The sequence below is a fragment of the Notechis scutatus genome, chromosome Z (assembly GCF_049901735.1).
Source record: "Notechis scutatus isolate UNSWTSFEM ecotype Mainland chromosome Z, rNotScu1.2, whole genome shotgun sequence".
In the NCBI taxonomy this organism is placed as follows: Eukaryota; Metazoa; Chordata; class Lepidosauria; order Squamata; family Elapidae; genus Notechis; species Notechis scutatus.
The window spans coordinates 16,843,053-16,863,971 of NC_142025.1; the positions used below are offsets into that span (position 1 = coordinate 16,843,053).

General features: G+C 35.5%; 1 protein-coding gene across 14 annotated transcripts in view; it reads left to right on the top strand.

Annotated features, from left to right (window-relative positions):
* Positions 1-20,919, top strand: part of PARD3 (par-3 family cell polarity regulator) — a 609,571-nt gene that overhangs the window by 315,431 nt on the left and 273,221 nt on the right. For all 14 annotated transcript variants that reach the window (XM_087948426.1, XM_026672225.2, XM_087948428.1 and 11 more), the window contains 2 exons: positions 11,675-11,763; positions 16,136-16,219. In XM_087948426.1, the coding sequence (XP_087804552.1) occupies positions 11,675-11,763; positions 16,136-16,219 (173 nt within the window). The remainder of the gene's footprint in view (positions 1-11,674; positions 11,764-16,135; positions 16,220-20,919) is intronic.

Here is a 20,919-nt window from a genome sequence, read left to right on the forward strand (position 1 = left end):
TGTTTCCAGCATTGCTTGCTCCATGCACCCTTAGACAATGTTAATGTTAAATTTCATATGTAAACAATATGAATCCAGACAAATAATATTTAGGTGAAGCTCAACAGAAATTAAGAGAATATGAATCTGCAACATATTTTCAGTTAGAAAAGGAAAAATACAAGTCAACAATATAGACTTGGTAAATATTAAGTTAGTAAAGCTATTTCCATTTTTATGTAGGTCATTAATAGCCAGAGCCCCAGTTTTAGGCTTTGGAAACATTATTATTAATTTCTCCAATCTTAACTGTGATCAGCTTTTTAAAAAACATTTATTTTATCTTATCTGGTCAGAGGTGGTATTCAGCAGGTGCTGACCAGTTCTGGAAAACCAGTAGCAGGAAATTTTGAGTAGTCCGGAGAACCAGCAAACACCACCTCTGGCCCCGCCCCCATCTATTCCCTGCCTCCCGAGTCCCACCTGATCACTGGGTCTTCTTTTGTTGCCCTGCACATGAGAACAGAGCTGGAAATCTGGTTAGTGGGATGGGGGGAGGGAATGGGGATTTTACAGTAACCTTCCCCGGCCACGCCCACCAAGCCACACCATGCCCACCAAACCATGCTCACAGAACCAGTAGTAAAAAAAATTGAATCCCACCCCTGGATCTAGTTAGAGGTGTGTTCTTTGTGTTCTTTGTTGTTTAAATATGAGGAGAAGGAAGAAATTCTACTTTGGATTGTCACTGACATCCAAGGATTGTCTCAGAGGTATAAAAAGATGTATTGAATGTGGCTTCCGTAGAAGAAGGCCAGACACTGCGATATTAAGGGGCCTTCCTAGGAGACAACACTACTTGTCATCTTCCTCTGAGGATAAACTGTAGCAGAAGTCTGAGATGAAGGCATTTTGACAGCTCTTCCCCAGGCTGAGGAACTTGAACATATTGTCTTTGTAAGGTTGTAATTCTCTGCTGAGGCAGTGTTTTATAAGATGAGAACTAGCTAACCTCATTTACACATACTGTTTCTGATTCAGTGGTCCTTGTTCTGCATAGTCTGATGTGAGACTGGATTCTACTCAGGTAGTCCTTGAGTTAGAACCATAACGGTGAGATCACTGACTCAATTTTATGACCCTTTTTCATCTGTCTTTAAGCAATATTGTTAAGTAAATCCACAGTCAGTTTTTCTGAAAATGGGAAGTAACTGCCAGTTTTCAGCAAAAGTGTCATAAAATGTGGCCGTGTGACACTGCAAAGGGTCATAAATGTGACTAGATTGCTGAGTGCCTGAAGTGTGGTCATGTGATGGGGCCTCTGCCTGTCGGACTGTTGAACCTGAGGGGTAAGTACCCTCAAAGTCCCCTGTGGGAACTTTAACCAGTCTCTAATGTCATAAGTTGAAAAGTATCCGTATTTCACCAAACTGACTTATGTAGAATTGACTGTTCTTGTAGCCCAACAGCCCTTGTTCCCTATAAACCTCTTATCAGCAATATGCTGAAGGTATTGAACTATGGGGTATACTTAGTGTCTGACTTGAACTCCTTAAACTAAATACTTTAATCCTGGAATCACACTTATCTGTAGAGAGTAGCTGTGTGAGCTGGGAAAAGAAGCAGATGATTTGATGATGGTGGTGATGATGATATCCATACAGTCATGTTTGACTCTTGGTGATTCTAGGACCAGGTCTCTCCACAACTTCCAAATCCAATCTGCAATGAGTACAAAAAGGATGAGCATCAAACCATTTTTCTCCCATAAGGAATAATGTAGTGAGTCATAAGGCAGCTGACACCAACAAGTTCTAGCTTATGCGTTGAGTATCAAGAAAACAGTGATTATTTGAAGTAAATTAATAAATTATTCTGAAGACTACCCGGACAAAATTTTCAGTCGTTGCATTGATGCATTGAGTATTAAATTTAATGAATTTCAAAGCAGTCAAATACAAAGGTACCACTACAGCTAACAAACGTTGCTCCTACTTGAACCTATAATTCTCCCTAGGCTGGAAATGAAATATCTGCAAGAAAAAAAAGGAAGCCCAGAGAGCACTAAGATTTTAACAACTTAATCATGATCTTCCATATAGTTTCCACTAGAAAAAAACTATTTCTTTTCTTTTCTACTTAGGAAATGCAGAAGCCAGAACACTTTGGGAACATATAATACTACACTCAATCCAGATGATTGTTAATAAATGATAAATTAGTCTGTAAATAGATTTCCCACACCAAGATATTTTGCTAAGACATAATTGACCTTTTCCTCCATAATAATAAAAAAACATAATTTATTGAATCTCCAGTAATTATTTTTCATGTTCTAATGTAGCTAATTATCAAATGCTTGCATAGAGCCTGAGGTCAGTGTTGAAAGTCTTCGTTTTTTTTAGACTGGTTATGCTCATGTAATGGTCAAAATGGTTTTGTTTGAAGGAAAAATATCAAAATAAATGGAATGTAACATTATTTATGGTTTATAATTATAATCAAGAGAAGCAATGCACTTCCCCCCCAAATATTTACTTAGATTGCAGTTTTAACTCCCTCTCCATCTATCTGTCTTTCACACACATAAATATACACATTTGTTATATTATACATCATACTACTAAAACCGTCATAATAATCTTTACCCATTTGAAATGGTGCCTTCACAGGGCAGCCATTTTTGAATCAAGGTATCACAAATGGGCTAACCTACAGCATGTTTCCAAAATCCAGGACTCCAACTCATGATGAAATAAAATTTAGGGAGGTTGTGGCTGCTTCAGTGCTTCTGGCTGCTGCTGGGCTACTGCTACAAGCATATGATCTTCATTTTCAACTTTTTGTGACAGTTTCCCAGCCAGTCTCACAATCCCTTTGTTTGTCTTATCCTGTCCTGTCCTTCTTGTCATCTTATTTTGTATTTATATTTATTTATATATCAAAATTAGAGACACCAGTGTACTCACAGACTGAGCCACCAAGTAGCAAGTAATTGACTCATAAAGCTCTTAAAGAAGCAAAGCCTTTAAGATAAAAGAAGAAATATTCTTATTGCCCTTTTGTGCCCATTGTCTGGTCTCCAAATATCTATATACTATTTTTATTCAGACCTCAGAGTGCTCCATCTTTCTAAATTTCCTTACAGCAACCCTATGGCGTAGGTTGGACTGAAAATCACCAAGTTAAGCTTCTATGCTGCAGATGGATAAAAAAATTGGATGTCTCAATTAGCCATTAAACTTTACAGCCAATACTGATTCATTATGCTACTTCTTATTCTGAAACTAAATGTACGCCAGCCCCTTCTACAGGTGCCAAAGATCAGGTAGAATATTCCCACTTACCCCCAGGAGGCCATGTGATTCTATTTTTAAACTGTCTCTGACAGTTTCCCACAACTCAATAGAGAACAAAGCAGAGTTTCTAAACTGTTCTCAGTTGAGAAGAAAGTCACAGTGGGTCATGGGTTGTTGATATAGTTCTTGTTAAATTATGTAACTATATTATTCTACAATGAATATTGTATTTTTATACATTTCATAATGTTGCTTAATTGCAGCATGTTTAGAAATTTAATAAACAAAACTCTACATTATATACATTTATCGACTGACCTTAGGTTTGCCTATTGGGATTCTTTCTTTTGTACATCTATCATTTTAATCTATCATTTTAAAATATGAAACAATTCCATATACAAATTCTTAATTTCATAATTTGAGAAAAATTACATTTTTGTGAATGTGACTTTGGGCATAGCTCTTTCTGAGCAGAAAAACTACATTTTATTTAGATTTGTGTGTGTGTGTGTGTGTGTGTGTGTGTGTGTGTGTGTGTATGAAATTATTGTTGACTTTGGATGGCCAGAACTTTTCAGGTTCTGAACAGCTGATCTTGGGATTTATTACAGGAATTTGCTGTGCAAGAGCATTTGGATAAAATAAATATTATAGATAATTAATGTTCATTGTATTCCTGCATAGTCTGATGCCAAGCCCAAAACCCAGCTACCTCTTGTTACTTGGAATATTTCCAAGTCTTCATATGTGATAACAGATCTTGTATTTCCAGCTATTTTCCTTGTTTGTTTTGTTTTAGAGAGTTGAGTTGCCTATACAATAAAAAATAAAAATAGAATAGAAAATCTTGTGACATTATTATGTGTACTCTATTGAAAAGGAACATCACAAAATATAGATGCAGACATTGTGGACGATCCTGTCACCTTTTAATGCATTATTCATATATTAGGCACATGGACTATTAGAACTACATTATGTATTATGCATTCCTTGTCTACTTTTCCAGTTTTTGCATGTGATTCTTCATACAAAATGAGGTAGGTTGAGGATAACATTTAGTAAGTCTGGGTTGTGTGTTATATGAAGCTCAGCTATTGGTCCTGAAGTTACATAGTTATATAAGAAAGATAGAAAACAGAGTCTATGCAGTATTACGTTTGCATGTAAGCAAAAAGGTTCACAAGTTATAAACATAGTAAGACATACAATATTGTTAATATTTTGTACTCTGTACTGTTCTGGAAACTAAACTTGCCTAGATTTTTCAACAGTTCTGTTATTATTTAAAATTGGTATTCATCTAACATTTAAAGCAAGATGTTTAAATAGAAAATAACATGAAATATTAAAAAATAACAAATCAGTAATCAGTATGATTTGAATAACACTGGTTCTTTGTGATTTTTCAGTATCTCCAAATCCAACAAAGGGGATGAGAATGGGAAATTATTAAACCAGATTTTCTGTGTTATAGGGACCAGAATAGTATTCAGGATTACTTTTATCATGGGCATTTTAGCAAACAGATATTGCAGCTGTATTTTAAAGATATCACTAACTGTAGTTTATTCTTAACAAATCTCTGTCAATAAAAATGAAACCAGAGTTTGGACATCCTCCGCAGAACCACATAAGATCTGTGGGTTCAGTTTGTGACTCTCCTGATTATTGTTGGAATAACCTGCAAGTTCAATAATCTCCCACAATCATCTATGCTAACCAGGTTGCTTAGGATTTAAAGTTTAATAATATATGCAAAATCATTCATTTCATCATTCATGACCTGAAGAGAAACTGAAATTCTATGGAATTTATTTTTCCTTGTGAGCTTTGCATTAAATCAGGATTTTGAATGATGTGCAAAATAGCCATCATGATAGAGGAAAAATAAGGTACATTCTGTTTTATTGCACTGGTTTTTGTGTTATTTCAAAAATGGTGAATTCATGGCTTTGTCCTCAGTGCCTTGAGTTTTCATATTAGATCCTTCTGTTGTGTGTTCCAGTCCTCTGTATTATGATATCTTTAAAAAGCAGAACTAGAAATCATGGATTCATCTGCTATCCATCTCAAATCTGGATAAAAGGAACAGATGGTTTACTTAAACTAGAAAGATAAGGAGGAAATTCACTGTCATAAGGAAGCCAGGAAACATGAGGCTTGGGGGAGGGGGAAAATTAGCTCATGGACATTAAATGGGAAAAAGCCCTCATATTTAAAGACTGGATAGCTTAGCTAGCAGAAGAGTATCCTGCCACAGAAATAGAAAAAAAAATAGCTTCCTGGAAGTGTGATTGAGTTCTTTCCAAAAGTGTTATTGTATATATTTTCTTTATGTTTGAAGATTGCTTCTCTGAGTAGCTTTAGCCAGTAATCCTAAAGTGAAGATTACAGGAAATCCATTGAAGTATATTCAGATACACAGATACGGCATAGTCCAATTGTGATTACATAAGAGAAAAGATCTCCATGAGGTACATACTCTTAATGATTTAGAAAATGGAGTTCCAAAGAGCTTTAATCAGTGCAGAGCAATATTTTATCTATAGTAATTCATTATTAAATATGTTTTTATTTATATGCAGCGGTGTAGATATTCTTCAGCTTCCCAAGTCTGGTACCGTACATCCAAATACTACAATATTTAATAAAAATTTAAAAAATAAAATTGGATCCTTCTAATAATCTATAGCATTAGTAATACAGACTGTTTTAGTAGCATTGTAAAGTGGTATAAACTGTTTCATAAAAACTACTCTTATACAAAGCATTTTGGCTAAATTTGCTAAATAGTTCATTCTCAAAACTTTTTCCAGCCTGTAAATAAAATATAGCATTTCTAATTTACCTCTATAACAGGTGGGCTTTTTAATTTAAGAAGAAATCCAAAGCAATAATTGCTTGATGTAGATACTTTCAAAGCTAGTTACTTTTTTTAGTAAATGAGAATTCTAAGTTACTTTCCTGTGCAGGTGTCCAAATTAATCTATGTTTGGTTCCATGTAAATGAAAATCTGTGTTATATGGGAAAGAAAGGAGTTGCTGATTATGGCACTATTAAAATGTTTTTTTAAGGGATGCATCTGTTGATTATAGTATCATGGTACCAGTGCTCCAGTGTAGTTTAAAGCTTATTTTACTCTAAGTATCATAATTGAGATACATAATTTTTAGACTTAGAAGATTACCAAATGAAGTAGAAACAGTATACTATTCCTTTAGAGTTAGTAGTAAATTTAAAAAAAAAGGGGGGGGGGTGGCATTTGACACATTCATATAGTAAACCTACAGGTACTTCTTGACTTGTGATGTAATTGGGACCATTGCTAAGCAATGTGGTAATTAGGCAAAACATCACAAGACCACATTTTTGTTGTTGTTGTTAGTTGCAAAATCATGTCCGACCCATCACAACCCAATGGAAAATATTCCTCCAGGCCTTCCTGTCCTTTACCATCCTCTGGAATCCATTTAAGCTCACACCAACCACTTCAGTGACTCCATCCAGCCACTTCATTCTCTGTTGTTCCCCTCTTCCTTTGCCCTCAATCGTTCCCAGCATTAGGCCCTTCTCCAGGGAGTCCTTCCTTCTCATTAGGTGGCCAAAGTATTTGAGTTTCATCTTCAGGATCTGGCCTTCTAAAGAGCAGTCAGGGTTGATCTCATCTAGGACTGACTGATTTGATAGCCTCGCAGTCCAAAGGACTTGCAGGAGTCTTCTCCGGCACCATAGTTCAAAAGCCTCAATTTTTTGGTGCTCAGCCTTTATTTATGGTCCAGAATTCACAGCCATACATTGCAACTGAGACTATATGCACTTTTGTTGGCAGGGTGAAAAATGGTAATTCCAGTAGTTCCAGTTCATAGACCAGAATAGCATTGTTAGGCGAGGACCTCACACTTCTCCCCTGCCTTTGATTCAAGTCTCATCTGTCTCTACCTCACCTCTGCCCATTTGGCTGCTCCGCTCTTGGCTGCCCCACATTGCTGCAACTGAATTTCATCATCTTCCTCCTAGTGCTAGGCCAGGATCCTGGCATGGGTGAGGGTGAAGAAGCTTCTGGGTGTTCATGAGGTTTTTTAGAAGGAAAGCTGGACCAAGAATGAAAAGAAGATAAGCCTACAATCCAGTTTTCCAAGACCAATATGAGCCGTAGTGGTGCAGTGGTTAGAATGCAGTACTGCAGGCTACATTTGTGTGTGGCAATTGCCAGCAGTTGGCAGTTCAAAGCTGACCAGGCTCAAGGTTTACTCAGCCTTCCATCCTTCCGAGGTCAGTAAAATGAGGGCCCAGATTGTTGGGAGCAATATGCTGGCTCTATAAGCCACTTAGAGATGGCTGTAAAAGCACTGTGAAGCAGTATATAAAAAGTGCTATTACTATTGCTAATTTCCTCTAATTCTGCTGTAACCTCAAACAGCACTTCCCACAGAGCGTCCACTTTCACCCAGGCTCTCCTGCCACTGTCATGTTCGCTGTATACACTCCAGAATTGTATCTTAGCCAATGGTGGGATTCATTTTTTTTTTTTTTTACTACCGGTTCTGTGGGCATGACTTGGTGGGAATTGCAGGGGAAGGATACTGTAAAATCCCCATTCCCCCACTCCTAGGGGAAGGTTACTGCAAAATCCCCATTCCCTCCCCACTCCCTCCCCATTCCTGGGGGAAGGTTACTGCAAAATCCCATTTCCCCACCCCACTAACCTGCTTTTCAGCTCCGTTCTCCTGTGCAGGGCAACAAAAGAAGATCCAGCCGATCAGCTGGGACTTGGGAGGCAGAGAATAGATGGGGGCAGGACCAGTCAGGTGGTAATTGCCGGTTCTCCAAACTACTCAAAATTTTCAGTACAGGTTCTCCAGAACTGGTCAGAACCTGCTGAATACCACCTCTGGTCTCACCCCATTGTATCCATACGTTATGCCTCTTATGTCCTGGTTAGCTGCTTTTGTGTACAATCCACAGATTCATTCTTGAATCTACCAATTCCTATTTTACTATGTATAGGTTTGATTATTTTTGTAACCCAATTGCCCTACTTTTAGCTTACTTTTATATTTCTCTCAAATGATTAAATATAGTTAGAATATTAAATTTAATAGCTAGAACAATAAAGTGTATAATGGTCTAGAACACAGAGTTGCAGTTGATTGAATGGAGAGTACTGGCTCCTGCTTGAGGCAATCTATACTATGATTGGCTTCAATGGGTATAAAGGAGTCTCCCCTTTTTCCCTGCCCTTTTTCTTCTGTACACTCTTGTATACCAGGGGTGTCAAACTCGATTTCATTGAGGGCACATCAGGGTTGTGTTTTACTTCAGGGGGCTGGAGTGGCCAAGGTGAGTGTGGCCAGCTTGATGTCACTTGTGTTAGAGGCACCTGTGGTGGCCCAAGCACTCTGCCAGTGAAAATGGGCTCCTGAGCTCCATTTTTGGCTGCAATGTCCTTCTGCAACCCTCTGCCAGTGAAAACAGAGCTCAGGAGGGCCACCTATGGCCCTCCGAGCTCCATTTTCACTGGCAGAGGGTTGCAGGAGACTGCCACAGCCAAAAATAGAGCTCAGGAGCCCATTTTTTTCTGACAGAGGCACCGCGGGGCAGTCTTGCTGTTTCAGGGCAGCCCTGCGGGCCAGATCTAAGCACCCCAAAGGCCGGATTCCCCCGGCCTTGAGTTTGACACCCTTGCTGTATACTATCTCAAGTTTTACTTTATGATGTCCCCATGTTACTGACTATCTTATCTGCTTTAAATATAAATGTGAAATATATTTATTTATATATACTACTAGTTTGTGCCAGTGTCTTTGACTTCATTTGGACACTTACCACACAATTCTCTGACAAATACTCATTTACATCTAACAACAATAGTCATTTATATTTAATGTGTTGGACAGAGGCACACTCTTGTACATAGCCATTTTTGCTTGTTTCGTTCTAAATTTATATTTATTCTTTTGGCATGCTAATGTTTGAGTAGAATGATGTTTTAAGTCTTGTATTTGAAGCAAAAATACATTTTTTAAAGCAGATATTCAGTAGTTATTAGTCTTACTCATTTCTGAATTTCCAGATGATCCAATCACCTTTTCTATATTCAGTATCATTACTATTATGTAACATAAAAGAATTGAGTCACATTAATTCAGAATGTCATACATTTTTCTCCCAAATTCATCTATGGTTCTTCCATTATCAGTGGTCACTGAAGTATGAACTGTTACCAGTCTAAAGATAGATGAGATTAATTCATTCAAAAATACATTTTAGTTCTTTCATTCATAATTAAGCCTACATATTCCATAAAAAATTCTTAGCTAATTCTGTACTTGGCTAATTGAATATTTGGAAGATCTACTATAAGTATTAAACCCTTCTTGTTCAGTTGTGCACCATGCATCATATTTTAATGCAATTAAACATTTTAAAGTTATTATAAATTTTCCTCTTTTGGAATATTTTGAACAACTAATGCGGTGGTGCATTTTTGTAGGGATGTACCAAGGAAGTAATATAAATTTATGTTTATTTATTCATTAAATTTATTTGAACCATCTTGCTACTAGAGTTTATATAAATTTATATAGAATTAAATAAATTTATTGACACATATATACAGTTGAATAATTTACAAATGCTAAATTTTGCTGATATTTACAAATTATTTACACACACATACACACACACACATATGGCATACATATATACATACGTACATACATGTACACACACATACACACATATCTGCAATTTAGCAGTTTGGTCTACACAACAGTTTGTAGTAAGAATTCATAATTCATTTGCAAGTCCTCAGAGGAAATACCCACTTGGACATAACAAATGCATTGGCTTTGTTTTAATATCTCATTAATAATTCATATTATTGATTCTCTTTGCGCTGAATTCATAACCCATCATCCAATACTTATCATTTTGCTGATTGATGCTTCAGCAAATCTGAATTTAAACTGCTGATTGTAGGACAGTAGACAAAGTATTCATACAAATGAGTGTTTAAAGATATTCACATTTCTTTGAAATTGTGCAGTTGGTTCCTTCTTTCCCATTTTGGGATTGGAAATTAGGCAAGTCACTACTAGTTAATATTTGGATTTAAGCCTACCAGGAATCCCAGTAATGTAGGTTAGAACAAAAAGTTGACAAAAATCTGAGTTTACCTATTAAAACTAAACACCCCCCTAATTGCTACATATCATGTGGTTAAAATATTAATAATTTTTGATAATTGTCATGCAAATGGGTGTCCCAAAGGTGCTTTTTCAGGAGGCAACTGGACTTTTCCAGTTTTTCTTTTGAAGACGTTTCACTTCTCATCCAAGAGAAGGATGAAGTGAAGAAGCTTCTTGGATGATAAGCAAAACATCTTCAAAGAAAATCAAGAGTCCAGTTGCCTCCTAAAAAAGCAGCTTTGGGACAACCATGACCTGGATGACTGAAAATCGCTACAGATGTCATGCAAGTGGCTTTAATTTTTTAAAAAAAGATGGTTATGTGTTTTAAATCTTTGTATATTAGAGTAAGTAAATTTGTAAACAGAGTCATTGTGATTGAACTGTACTAATTCTGTTTCTTTCATGACACTATGCTTCCTTTCATATATCTGTTAGAGTTTTGTTTTTTTCTTGCATAAAAACCTGGGCACATATACTGGCCAAGGATCTTTCTTAGCAATGTACTTGTGGATACTGGAAGAGGAAACCCCAATTCCGTTCAGTGGTTGAGATGTGCAGTGTAATTCACAATATGGATATTCATCAAATCAGATGCTACCTATCCAATTGCACTTGCTCTTGTAAATGTCAGATCTGGCACATACATACCTTACTTGCATTCTGTTTGAATGTTTCTCTCTTTAAGGCAGCCTTTGAAAAGTAGTTGAGACTTCAGCTTGAGGCAGATGTTGAGAGCATGTACTTTGTGCCAACAACATCAGAGGCTATTTAAAGTGATAGATGTTGGAATTGCTGTTGGTAAGCCATGCAGTTAATGTGATATTGTGTTATATAAGTGCATTTAAAAGAAAATTATCCTGCCTTTTTGTTTCATGTACAAAACCTTACCAATATTCTTTCTACCTGTTACTGTCCACTCAATAACAAACCTGTAGGGGACTTGGAGTTAGCTGAAGGAAGTGATTGGGCCAAAATCATCCAGCCAGTTTTCATGTCTAAAGTGGGGACTAGAACTCAGCATTTCCTGATTTCTAGGCAACACCCTAGCCATTCCAGTCCCAAATGTTGTGTAATCCAAAGAAAATTTATATGCTATTTAAGATGCAAAATATTTTAATAGTTAAGTATCAATATTGTGTGAGTATCCTTACACATCACCTGTGCTTAAATATGGTTATCTCTTTTGCTATTACTAGGATGATGATGGTACAGAAGAAGAAGAGAGCAGAGTAGAACCAGTGGGTCATGCAGATGCAGGTGTGGATAACATCACCTATTCGTTAGAGTAAGTTTATTGTTTTTTAAAACTATTTAATATCTAAATTATTAAAACTTAAATTCAGGAAAAAGTTTTGATAGGTTTGAACTTTGGTGTTGAAGAAGACATGGACACTTAGAAAAATGAACAAAAATCAACCCAGAGTTCTCACTGTAGGTACAAATGAGCTATCTCAAATTATCCTATGTTGGACACATTTTGCAAAGATTTAGCTTTCTAAAGAGCCACAGTGGTGCAGTACTGCAGGCTATTTCTGCTGACTGCCGGCTGCCTGCAGTTTGGCAGTTCAAATCTCAGCAGGCTTAAGGTTGACTTAGCCTTCTATCCTTCTGAGGTGGGTAAAGTGAGGAACAACAGGCTGACTGTAAACCACTTAGAGAGGGCTGTAAAGCACTATATAAGCATAAGTGCTACTGTTAAAGGAAACTCTAGGTCTGGAAAAGCAGAAGGATAGAAAGCACTAGAATAACTACTAGTAAAGTGGATAAATTCAGTTACAATAGTGATGACTATACCTTTGGAAGAGCTGAAGGACCAGATTCAATACAAATCACTGTGGACAAAATCTGTGATTTGTTAGAATAAATACCACTGAGGTGCTATCTTGTCTTGTTGTAGGCCTTGTGTAATTTGAACAAAATGAGAGGTATGTCACAGGTGAAGCCACATTAGACAAGTCTCATCTGAAGAGCCATATAATACAATGAGGTGTAATATACAGCAGTGATCCCCAACCTTTCTGACTCCATGGACCACAGTGATAGTGTGAGGTGACGGGTAGGGAAGAGGACGGTTTGTAATGTGCAACCTAATCCAGTTCATATGCAAATGAGCTTCATGCACTTGATTGCTACTTACATAATCCGGTTCCCAACTGGCCTGCATACTGAGGGTTGGGGATTTCTGATTTACAGAAATCTATACTGAATCTGTTCTTGACTGGGTCAACAAAAGGTGTCTTGGATACCTTAGAAGTCCTGAATATCTGTGGACAGATCGGGTACATACCTACATATCTATATATGTGGTGATTGACTGATGCCAATTGCAGTCTAAACACCTGGCTGACTATGGGATTAATTATTATATTAATATTTGGATACAGGTTAAAATATCCTCCAATCAAGTGTATGTATCAGGTTCCTCTTGACTAAGAAGGCAAATATTCCTTGTTTTTGAAAAAGGCTATTTAGTTTTGACAATGAAAAAAATAATTTTCACAACACATTGGGCTGAAACATCACAGATACCTCTTTTTGATTATGTGATTGATTGTGCATCATAAAATTGGCTTTAGCTCTCAGTGAGTACATAGATTCTTCCCCCCCAAATGACTGTCCCTAATGTTGATCTCAAGATTCTGATAACTCTGGTGATTTGTTAAAATGTTCTTATGTTGAAATGGCCAAAATAAAGTTTGATGTTGTGGAAAGTTTCATAAATTACAAGCTTGTGAATTAAGCACATGATAAAAGACCACAAGATGCATGCACAAATATTTTAGTAAATTTCTATACCTTCATTGAGAACTGTATACCAGCTTCCTCTTAGGTATCTAAGTAAAATCAAGAAATCTTATATATATTTGCTTCAAACTGCATTCAAGTTTCTTCCAATCTTATGGGAGGACCTGCCTTTGTTCAGCTGAATAAACATGTATTTTTAAGAGTGATAACCTGGACTCTGTCTCTTTGACTGCGCCAAGCCACACCTGATTTCTGCCTGACACTAATAAGGATTTGCAAGTCTTCTGATAATATACTTAGGTTTGTTGTAGCTGAGCTTACCAATTTGGCTGCTGATAATCTTCTTCAACTCTTCGTTCTACCATTCTAGCTTTAAAGGCTTGTCCAAAAAGCTAGATCTTTGCATTATGGGTCTGCAGATATCTCTTTAATCTTAGTGAATAAAGTCCTCATGAAGAGAGTCTGTCAGTAAAAATTTGCAGAATTGTTTTCAAAATCTGAATGCTTTGCGGGATTTGAGACATTTATAATGATATCTGTTATTTTCTAGTGAATGGAAGACACATATGTGCCAAAATACAAAATCAACTTGTGAAATTGGTATCTTTTACTAACCATTACATGTAACGTTGATAGTTACACTTCTGTACTTGAAAATACATCTGGAAAGAATCCATTATGATATATAAATGATTACTATTGGACTTGCTCATTTTTAACACAATAAGTGGATATTGGATAATTCAAGCAGTGCAGAGAGAAAGAGAAAATCATTGAACAAATAATGAGAAGTCAATTTGACCATTTTCTAGAACCCTTCCCTCTTTTGTGGCTTCCATTTACAGTTGCTGCTATATAATTTAAAAACTACATTGTAATGTGTGCTGGCTGGAAAGGATTAGAATGAGGCACAAATCAGTTTATCTGGAAAAGCTCTTCTTTTATATATAAATATATATATTTATATATTTATATATATTTATATAAATAGCTAAGCAGGAGAACTAAGCAAATGGCACAAAGAAAGGGTGAGACAGAATGATTAGGAAATGAACTACATTTGAATTACAAGAAGACTAGGAGAATGTTTAAATATTCCTTGCAGAAAGAAACTGAAAAGCTGTAGAGGTAGAAAAAATAACACTTTCCTCCCTGTGATATCTGACAAGCTGCTTTTGAAATATTTCTCATGTTTAAAAATTAGTTTTTAATGCTGCATTGGGAATAAGAGTTGCCATTCAGATGTGCCACATTTAGATAACTGTTTAGCTCACTGAAAACTCCAAAGGTTGTGATGCAGAACACAGTTTAGTTTCTGATTGCAAAAGATAAGCTGGCCTTACATTCTTAAAACAATTTAATGGAAAATATATATAAATTACAAATGTATTGAAATTAATAAGATGTAAATAAAATTAATGATACAAAGAGAACTAATTTCATTATTCGAATAACATTTACTTATTGCAAAAAGGTAAAAATGCACTCTCTTCTAAGAAGTTGGCTGCATCCTGATCGTGCCTTCTATAGCTCAGTTTATATCAATAATGTTATGTATGGTTGTACATGGTGCGTGTGATTGCACATAAGTACTGATCAATTTTAATATGCAATCCAGATTTCTCTATATTCAAAAAAACATCAATAACCTGAAGCTAATATGGAAATTCAGCCAAGGAAAACCCAGACTGCACACAGAATTTCATTATTTCATTATCCCTGTTACAAAATTGGATAATAAAAACATGTGATGAAAACAAACTATTTCAAAGAGGCTTTGAAAATAATGTGTTAAAATGAGTAGTTATACATGAAATGAAAGCAAATGAATTTATATGTATTTTGATGTACGCTGCATAAGGATTTGCCAAAGAATATTATAGCTGAATAGAAATTATAGCTGAATGGAATATGCTGTTTTACAAATCTAGATGTATTCATAAATTATGATTGTTTAGCTTTGATAAGACTGAACTAAAAATAGTTTAGAACAGTGTCAGAATTTGCAGACAGTTGGAAACTATCACAGATATTGCTATTTTGGTGATGTGTGAGAATTTTTGACAGTGAATGTTTAACATATCAGGCAAAAAACAGTTTTCCATTATGGTTTAAACATTGCATTTGCAAATTCAATCATTGATGTGATTCTTATATGGCTATTAAAGTGATTATGGGGAATCATTGAATTGACTGTTGTTTGCATATTATTCTGATAATTCTCAATTTGAAATAAGTTCCGATTGACCTGGAGTGTTACATTGGATCAGTTTTTTTTTTTAAAAATCAAACATGGTTTGAAGAAGATCAATTCATCCTGATTTTTAATATTAATTAAGAAGGTATAACTGTTTATGTTTTCATTAAACAGCCAAAAAGGACCGAGAGATTTATAGTACAAATTATTAATTTATAAAATTTGGAAATAATTACAGTGGCAATTATGCCAAGACAACATTTATCTAGTTAGGCTTTTCAGCCATATACAATACTGTTTCAATTTATATTTATGTTATTTTTAAAGATTTATGGAAACATATGGGAAAACAAAAAGAAATGGAACTTTCTGTTTTCTTTAGTACAATTTGTTTTAGTCCTAGTTTGACACCTAATTGCTAGAAAAGCCCATGTCAAAGTTATTTCGCTGTTGGACATAATACAATTAGTATATTGACTTAGTATAGTTACACAAAGGCATTTTACTTGAATAACTAATGAAATTATTATTTTTTATTATGGATTTTCTTTCATGCTGACAGATTATTACTGAGGTATGTAGGAATCAATGTTGTTTTTATCTCTACTAGTTTTCAAATGTCTGTGTTTTTGTTTTTGAGTTTGTATTTTTGTAGATGTTTATTTGTCATTTTTTGGTCCATGTTCACGTTCCTTCATTCATCATTGTCTCACAGTGAAATGGTGAAGCTCGTTGAAGTTTCCAATGATGGTGGACCTTTGGGGATCCATGTAGTTCCTTTCAGTGCTCGAGGCGGAAGGTAATGTACCATATAGGTTTTTAATTGATTTATTTTCTTAGATACATTGGTTTTTGTTTTTATCTGATTGATTGATTTGTAGGTTGGTTGGTTGATTGACTGCCCATTTCCAGAACAATTATGGGCAGTTTATACTTTATAAGAAGAGTGTGTCTATTTGAAATAGAAACATGATTCTTTCACCAGAAAGTCTTACTGACTTTCCCTAAGAAATCTTTTCTGAATACAGCTCAGTTAGTCAAGATGAAAATGGCAGAAACTGGTTCTAATTTATATATAAAAAGTTATATTCTGTCCTAATATGAAGCTGGACTGCAAGAATGTAAATTATTTCTGTCACAGTCTCATAAAAAGCTTCTTGTGTTTCACCTTAGTCTGATATTAGAAATAGTGCACCACCTTTTGCAAGTTGCAAGATTATAATTTAAAGACGAGCAGCATCTGAAATCTTGACAGCATTCTGTGGGTTCTTTTTCACTCAAACATGGAAGGAAAAAAATTATATTCAAGGTAGTGTTAAATAAAGTTAGCTATATAAAATATAGCACACATTTTTTATTTGTTGCTGAACATGAGTGTATTACATTGCACCATATCCAAAAAACAAGGAAAGAACCAGGTGATGGGTTAAATGAATATATTACCAATAATGGCCCATATTTTGTCAGGGAACTGAATTAAAATATCAATGCTTACTTTATTCAGTAGAATTCTGGCATTCAGGTTCTGTGATTAAATGTACTTGGAAAATTAAATGATTCTGTACCAAAATTTGCAAGTTTGTAGTATAAAATCCAACTCTTATACTTCCTCAATAATGTAATTAGGACTTGAGGAGAAATAGGGGGAAAAAGGTTACTGTTAGCAGTGCATTTATATTTTACATCATCCTGGTGGGAAAGGATCAAATGTACATTTATAAATAGAATCCTGGATTATAAATGGATGTGATGCTGTGTTTTGACTAGTCCACATAACTATGAAGAATTCCACTTTAAGTTGATTAAAAGCCAATGTTATTGTAGAAAAAATATATTTTATCTGCTTTTAAAAACCCTTGATAAATAGAAGAGTTTTTGTTCCACAGAATATTTTTATTATGATATAAAAATAATTCATTCTCGGCACTCATTTCAATATAATCCTGAAGAATATACAACGTCTTGAGATACTCTGAAAAAAAAAAAGCTGAAAATTTTCTTACAATAGCTTTCTGTGAAAAAATAGGAGGGAACATCAGATGCATCATGTGCTTTTATTTATTTATTTGAATTTTTAAAAACAATTCTGTCTTTGTTACTTTATAAATAACCGAAGGCAGCAAATATGCCTAATTCTCCTTCCTCCTCCTATTTTCCCCACAACAACAACCACCTTGTGAGTTGAGTTGGATTGAAAGAAAATGACTGGCACAAAGCTGCCCAGCTGGCTTTTATGCCTAAGGTGCAGCTAGAAATCCCTGGCTCCTGGTTTTTAGGCGCTCACCTTAACCACTAAACCAAAGTGGCTCATTGAATAGCCGTTCTTCATATCAGAATTCCAAGTACAAGTGATGGTTCCGACAGTTGTTAAGATGCTTTGATCAAAAAGTATGGCTTTTCTGAAATATTTAATTTTCTCTTTACTTGTGAGCAATTCAGAAAATATGAGAGTAGCTGCAGTTTATATTTTTAGAATAATATGAAGCAATAAAAAGACCCAGTATACTCTATGTCCATTTTTTCAAGATTAAGGCAGCTTATTTCTGTGAAATGTGAAATGACCTTCTTTGCAACAAAGAGAAGGTATAATTTGGTCGAATATCATTTATTTCAATCATGGATCTGATATTCTATCTGGTAGAACAGAAGGCCCCAATCTTTTTGGCACCGAGGACTGGTTTTGTGGAAGACAAGTTTTCCACAGACTGGGAAGGGATGATTGGTTTTGTTTGCTTACTCTCTGCTGACTTCCACCTGGGTGGCCTGATTCCTAACAGGCCACGGACCAGTAGCAGTCCATGGCCCTGAGGTTGGGAACCCCTACTGTGTAAGATTAGTTTTTAAGTTTGCTACACAGTCTCTGAAAACTTTGCTGTTTCATCAATGGAATTTCGTGTTTTGTGCTTCATGCTGCTTTAAAAGCTAAATAAATGAGGTTCTATCACTATAGAAAGGAAAAATATTAACTTCTCTGAGAGGACCTCATAATTTCTTTACAGAGCAGATATTCTGATACATTTAAACACACATCTCAGTGACACTTTATTGACACTAGCATTAAAAGGATTCTGCCAGATTTTTAAAACCCCATTCAGGAAATGCCAGTAACAATACAGCTTTGTGGGTCAGGAGGTTAGGAATGAAAGAAAAGTTTTCTGATTTATCCTTGCTCTGTTCATTAATTGTTGGGACTATCCCAGTTCTGTGAAGTATTGTAGTTGTCACAGACAGAACAGTATTAAAAGATAATGTATTTTATTCATTGCTGATATTTTTTATCTTAGATATTAGGAAATAAAAATATATTAAATGCACAATTTTTGGAATAATCAATATAGTACTATCTTATCAGTAGGTGTCAGCCTGAATATTACAGTGCTAATCTGGTAATTCCATGATTTTTTGGAAGTGAAATTCTACTTATCATTCTTACCATTCTACTAATATTGTTAAATATGGATAATGGGATCAACAAATGAGCAATGAGTTTTAGAAGATAGAGCACCAGGCTGCCATTGTCTGAGTTTGAAATCTAAGCAGGATTGGGTTTGGTTAGTATTTGGATAAAAGACATTATGGGAATAACAGGGTTTAGGGTAGATTGGGGAATTTAAAATTGCTTCTGCATTATTTCCAGAAAATACGATGAATTTGTCTATATAGTCTTTGGAAGCAGAATACAACAAAAGAGAGGCCTTACATTTTGGAAATAATTTATTTCTTTAAAATATTGCTCTTTTTACTTTCTTAGTAATTTATATCCATTCCTTCTTTTACTAGTTATATTACAAACTATCTCATCACATTTATACTCTTGTTGGTGAATACCATGCTTCTTTTCCAAATTACCTTGGCATAAACAGAATGGTGGGATTCAAATAATTTAACAACCAGTTCACGCAGGGTCAGGTTGGCTGTCGTGGGAGGCATCGCCCTATCTGACCCTTGGTGAACCAGTTGTTAACCACTACCACCCACTATGAAAGTGGATCCTGGGTGCTGTGCTGCGCTGCAATGGAGAAATGGGCAATAGAGTGGCTGGCATGAGGGAAGGAGGACCAGCAGTGAGAAGAAAGAGGGAAAGTGGCCTTGTCCTTCCCTTGTGCTGGCGACTCCATTTCCCGTTTCTCCATTGCAGTGCAGGACCTAGGGTCCACTTTGATAGCAGAAGAGGGGTGTAACTTAACAACCAGTTCTCTTGAACTGATACAAACTGGCTGAATCCCAGCACTGCATAAACATATACTTTCACCTTAGTTGGATCAGTTAAAATGATAGACATTTATCTAGATCATGTTAAAAGTTTACAGTTTTTATTTTATTTATTTTTATTTATTTATTTTTGTCAATTGCTTACAAGGTAATAGATATAAGTAAAAGCAGAGTTATGAATACATGGATACATATAAGAAAAATAAAAAAAGAAAAGAAAAGGAACAATAGGACAGGGACGGTAGGCACGTTGGTGTGCTTATGCACACCCCCTATAGACCTTAGGAAAGGGGTAAGGTCAGTAGTAGACAGTCTAAGGTTAAAGTTTTTGGGGTAAAGTTTTGTGGATCTGTATTAGCATTACTAGCTGTCAGACTGTATGTGGCTCATTGGCCACAGATTGGACATACCTGGTCTAGATAAAAGGGAAGTAGGAATTCAGTGGCTTTTTACATGATTTGGCCATTGAGCCAACAAGAATCGAACAGCAGAAAAGTGTCATCTGCAAAACAATAAAAAGGAGATGGAGAACTTTAAGTGAAACATTGGCTTCATGGAATACTCCATTTAAATAATTGAAATTAGAAAAAAAAATCTATAGAAAAGTATGTAATAGACAAAAAAAGTGTCAATCGGACATCTCTGGCTGAAACCAGTCCTGAAGATTCCACTTACGCCTATGAATACTTTCATGCACATATTTGTATGAATTTATGTCCATGTACCTATATATGTTTTATACTTGTTAGAAATCATAATCCCAAAAGAAAAGAGCCAGGACACACATTTCTATCTTCTCAAGTCATGGTTTCCTTTGTCTCCTCCCTTTGTTTCTAGCTGATTGATAGGTAGCCTCTTTGAAAAGGGGTATCACAGATAAGGAGAAATGTTTTCCTCTATCACTCCCTGTTGTTAAATACTGAGATAGACCGAACAGGGAAACTTGACAAAAAAAAAAAAAGAATTTTAAAAGCCCATGAAGATTCAGTGGCACACAGTCTGTATGAGGTTTTCAGGAACAAACATGGAAAACGGGGCACCCAAATTAACTAATTTAAAATGTTGTTTAATTTTATTTTTTGCAAGACAGAGAAAAGCTTCAGTTTTTATGAGAGTTTGACACAGCTAATTCAGATTAAATGAGAGCTCCTTCTTTATGGAAGCTTGCCATAAAAAGTCTGGAATGCAGTAAAAGTAGTACTGTAAATCACTTTATGATTCTGCCATTTAGCTATTAATTACTTCTTTTTCTATAAAGTGATGCTTCTGCTGAAATCAATATTTCTA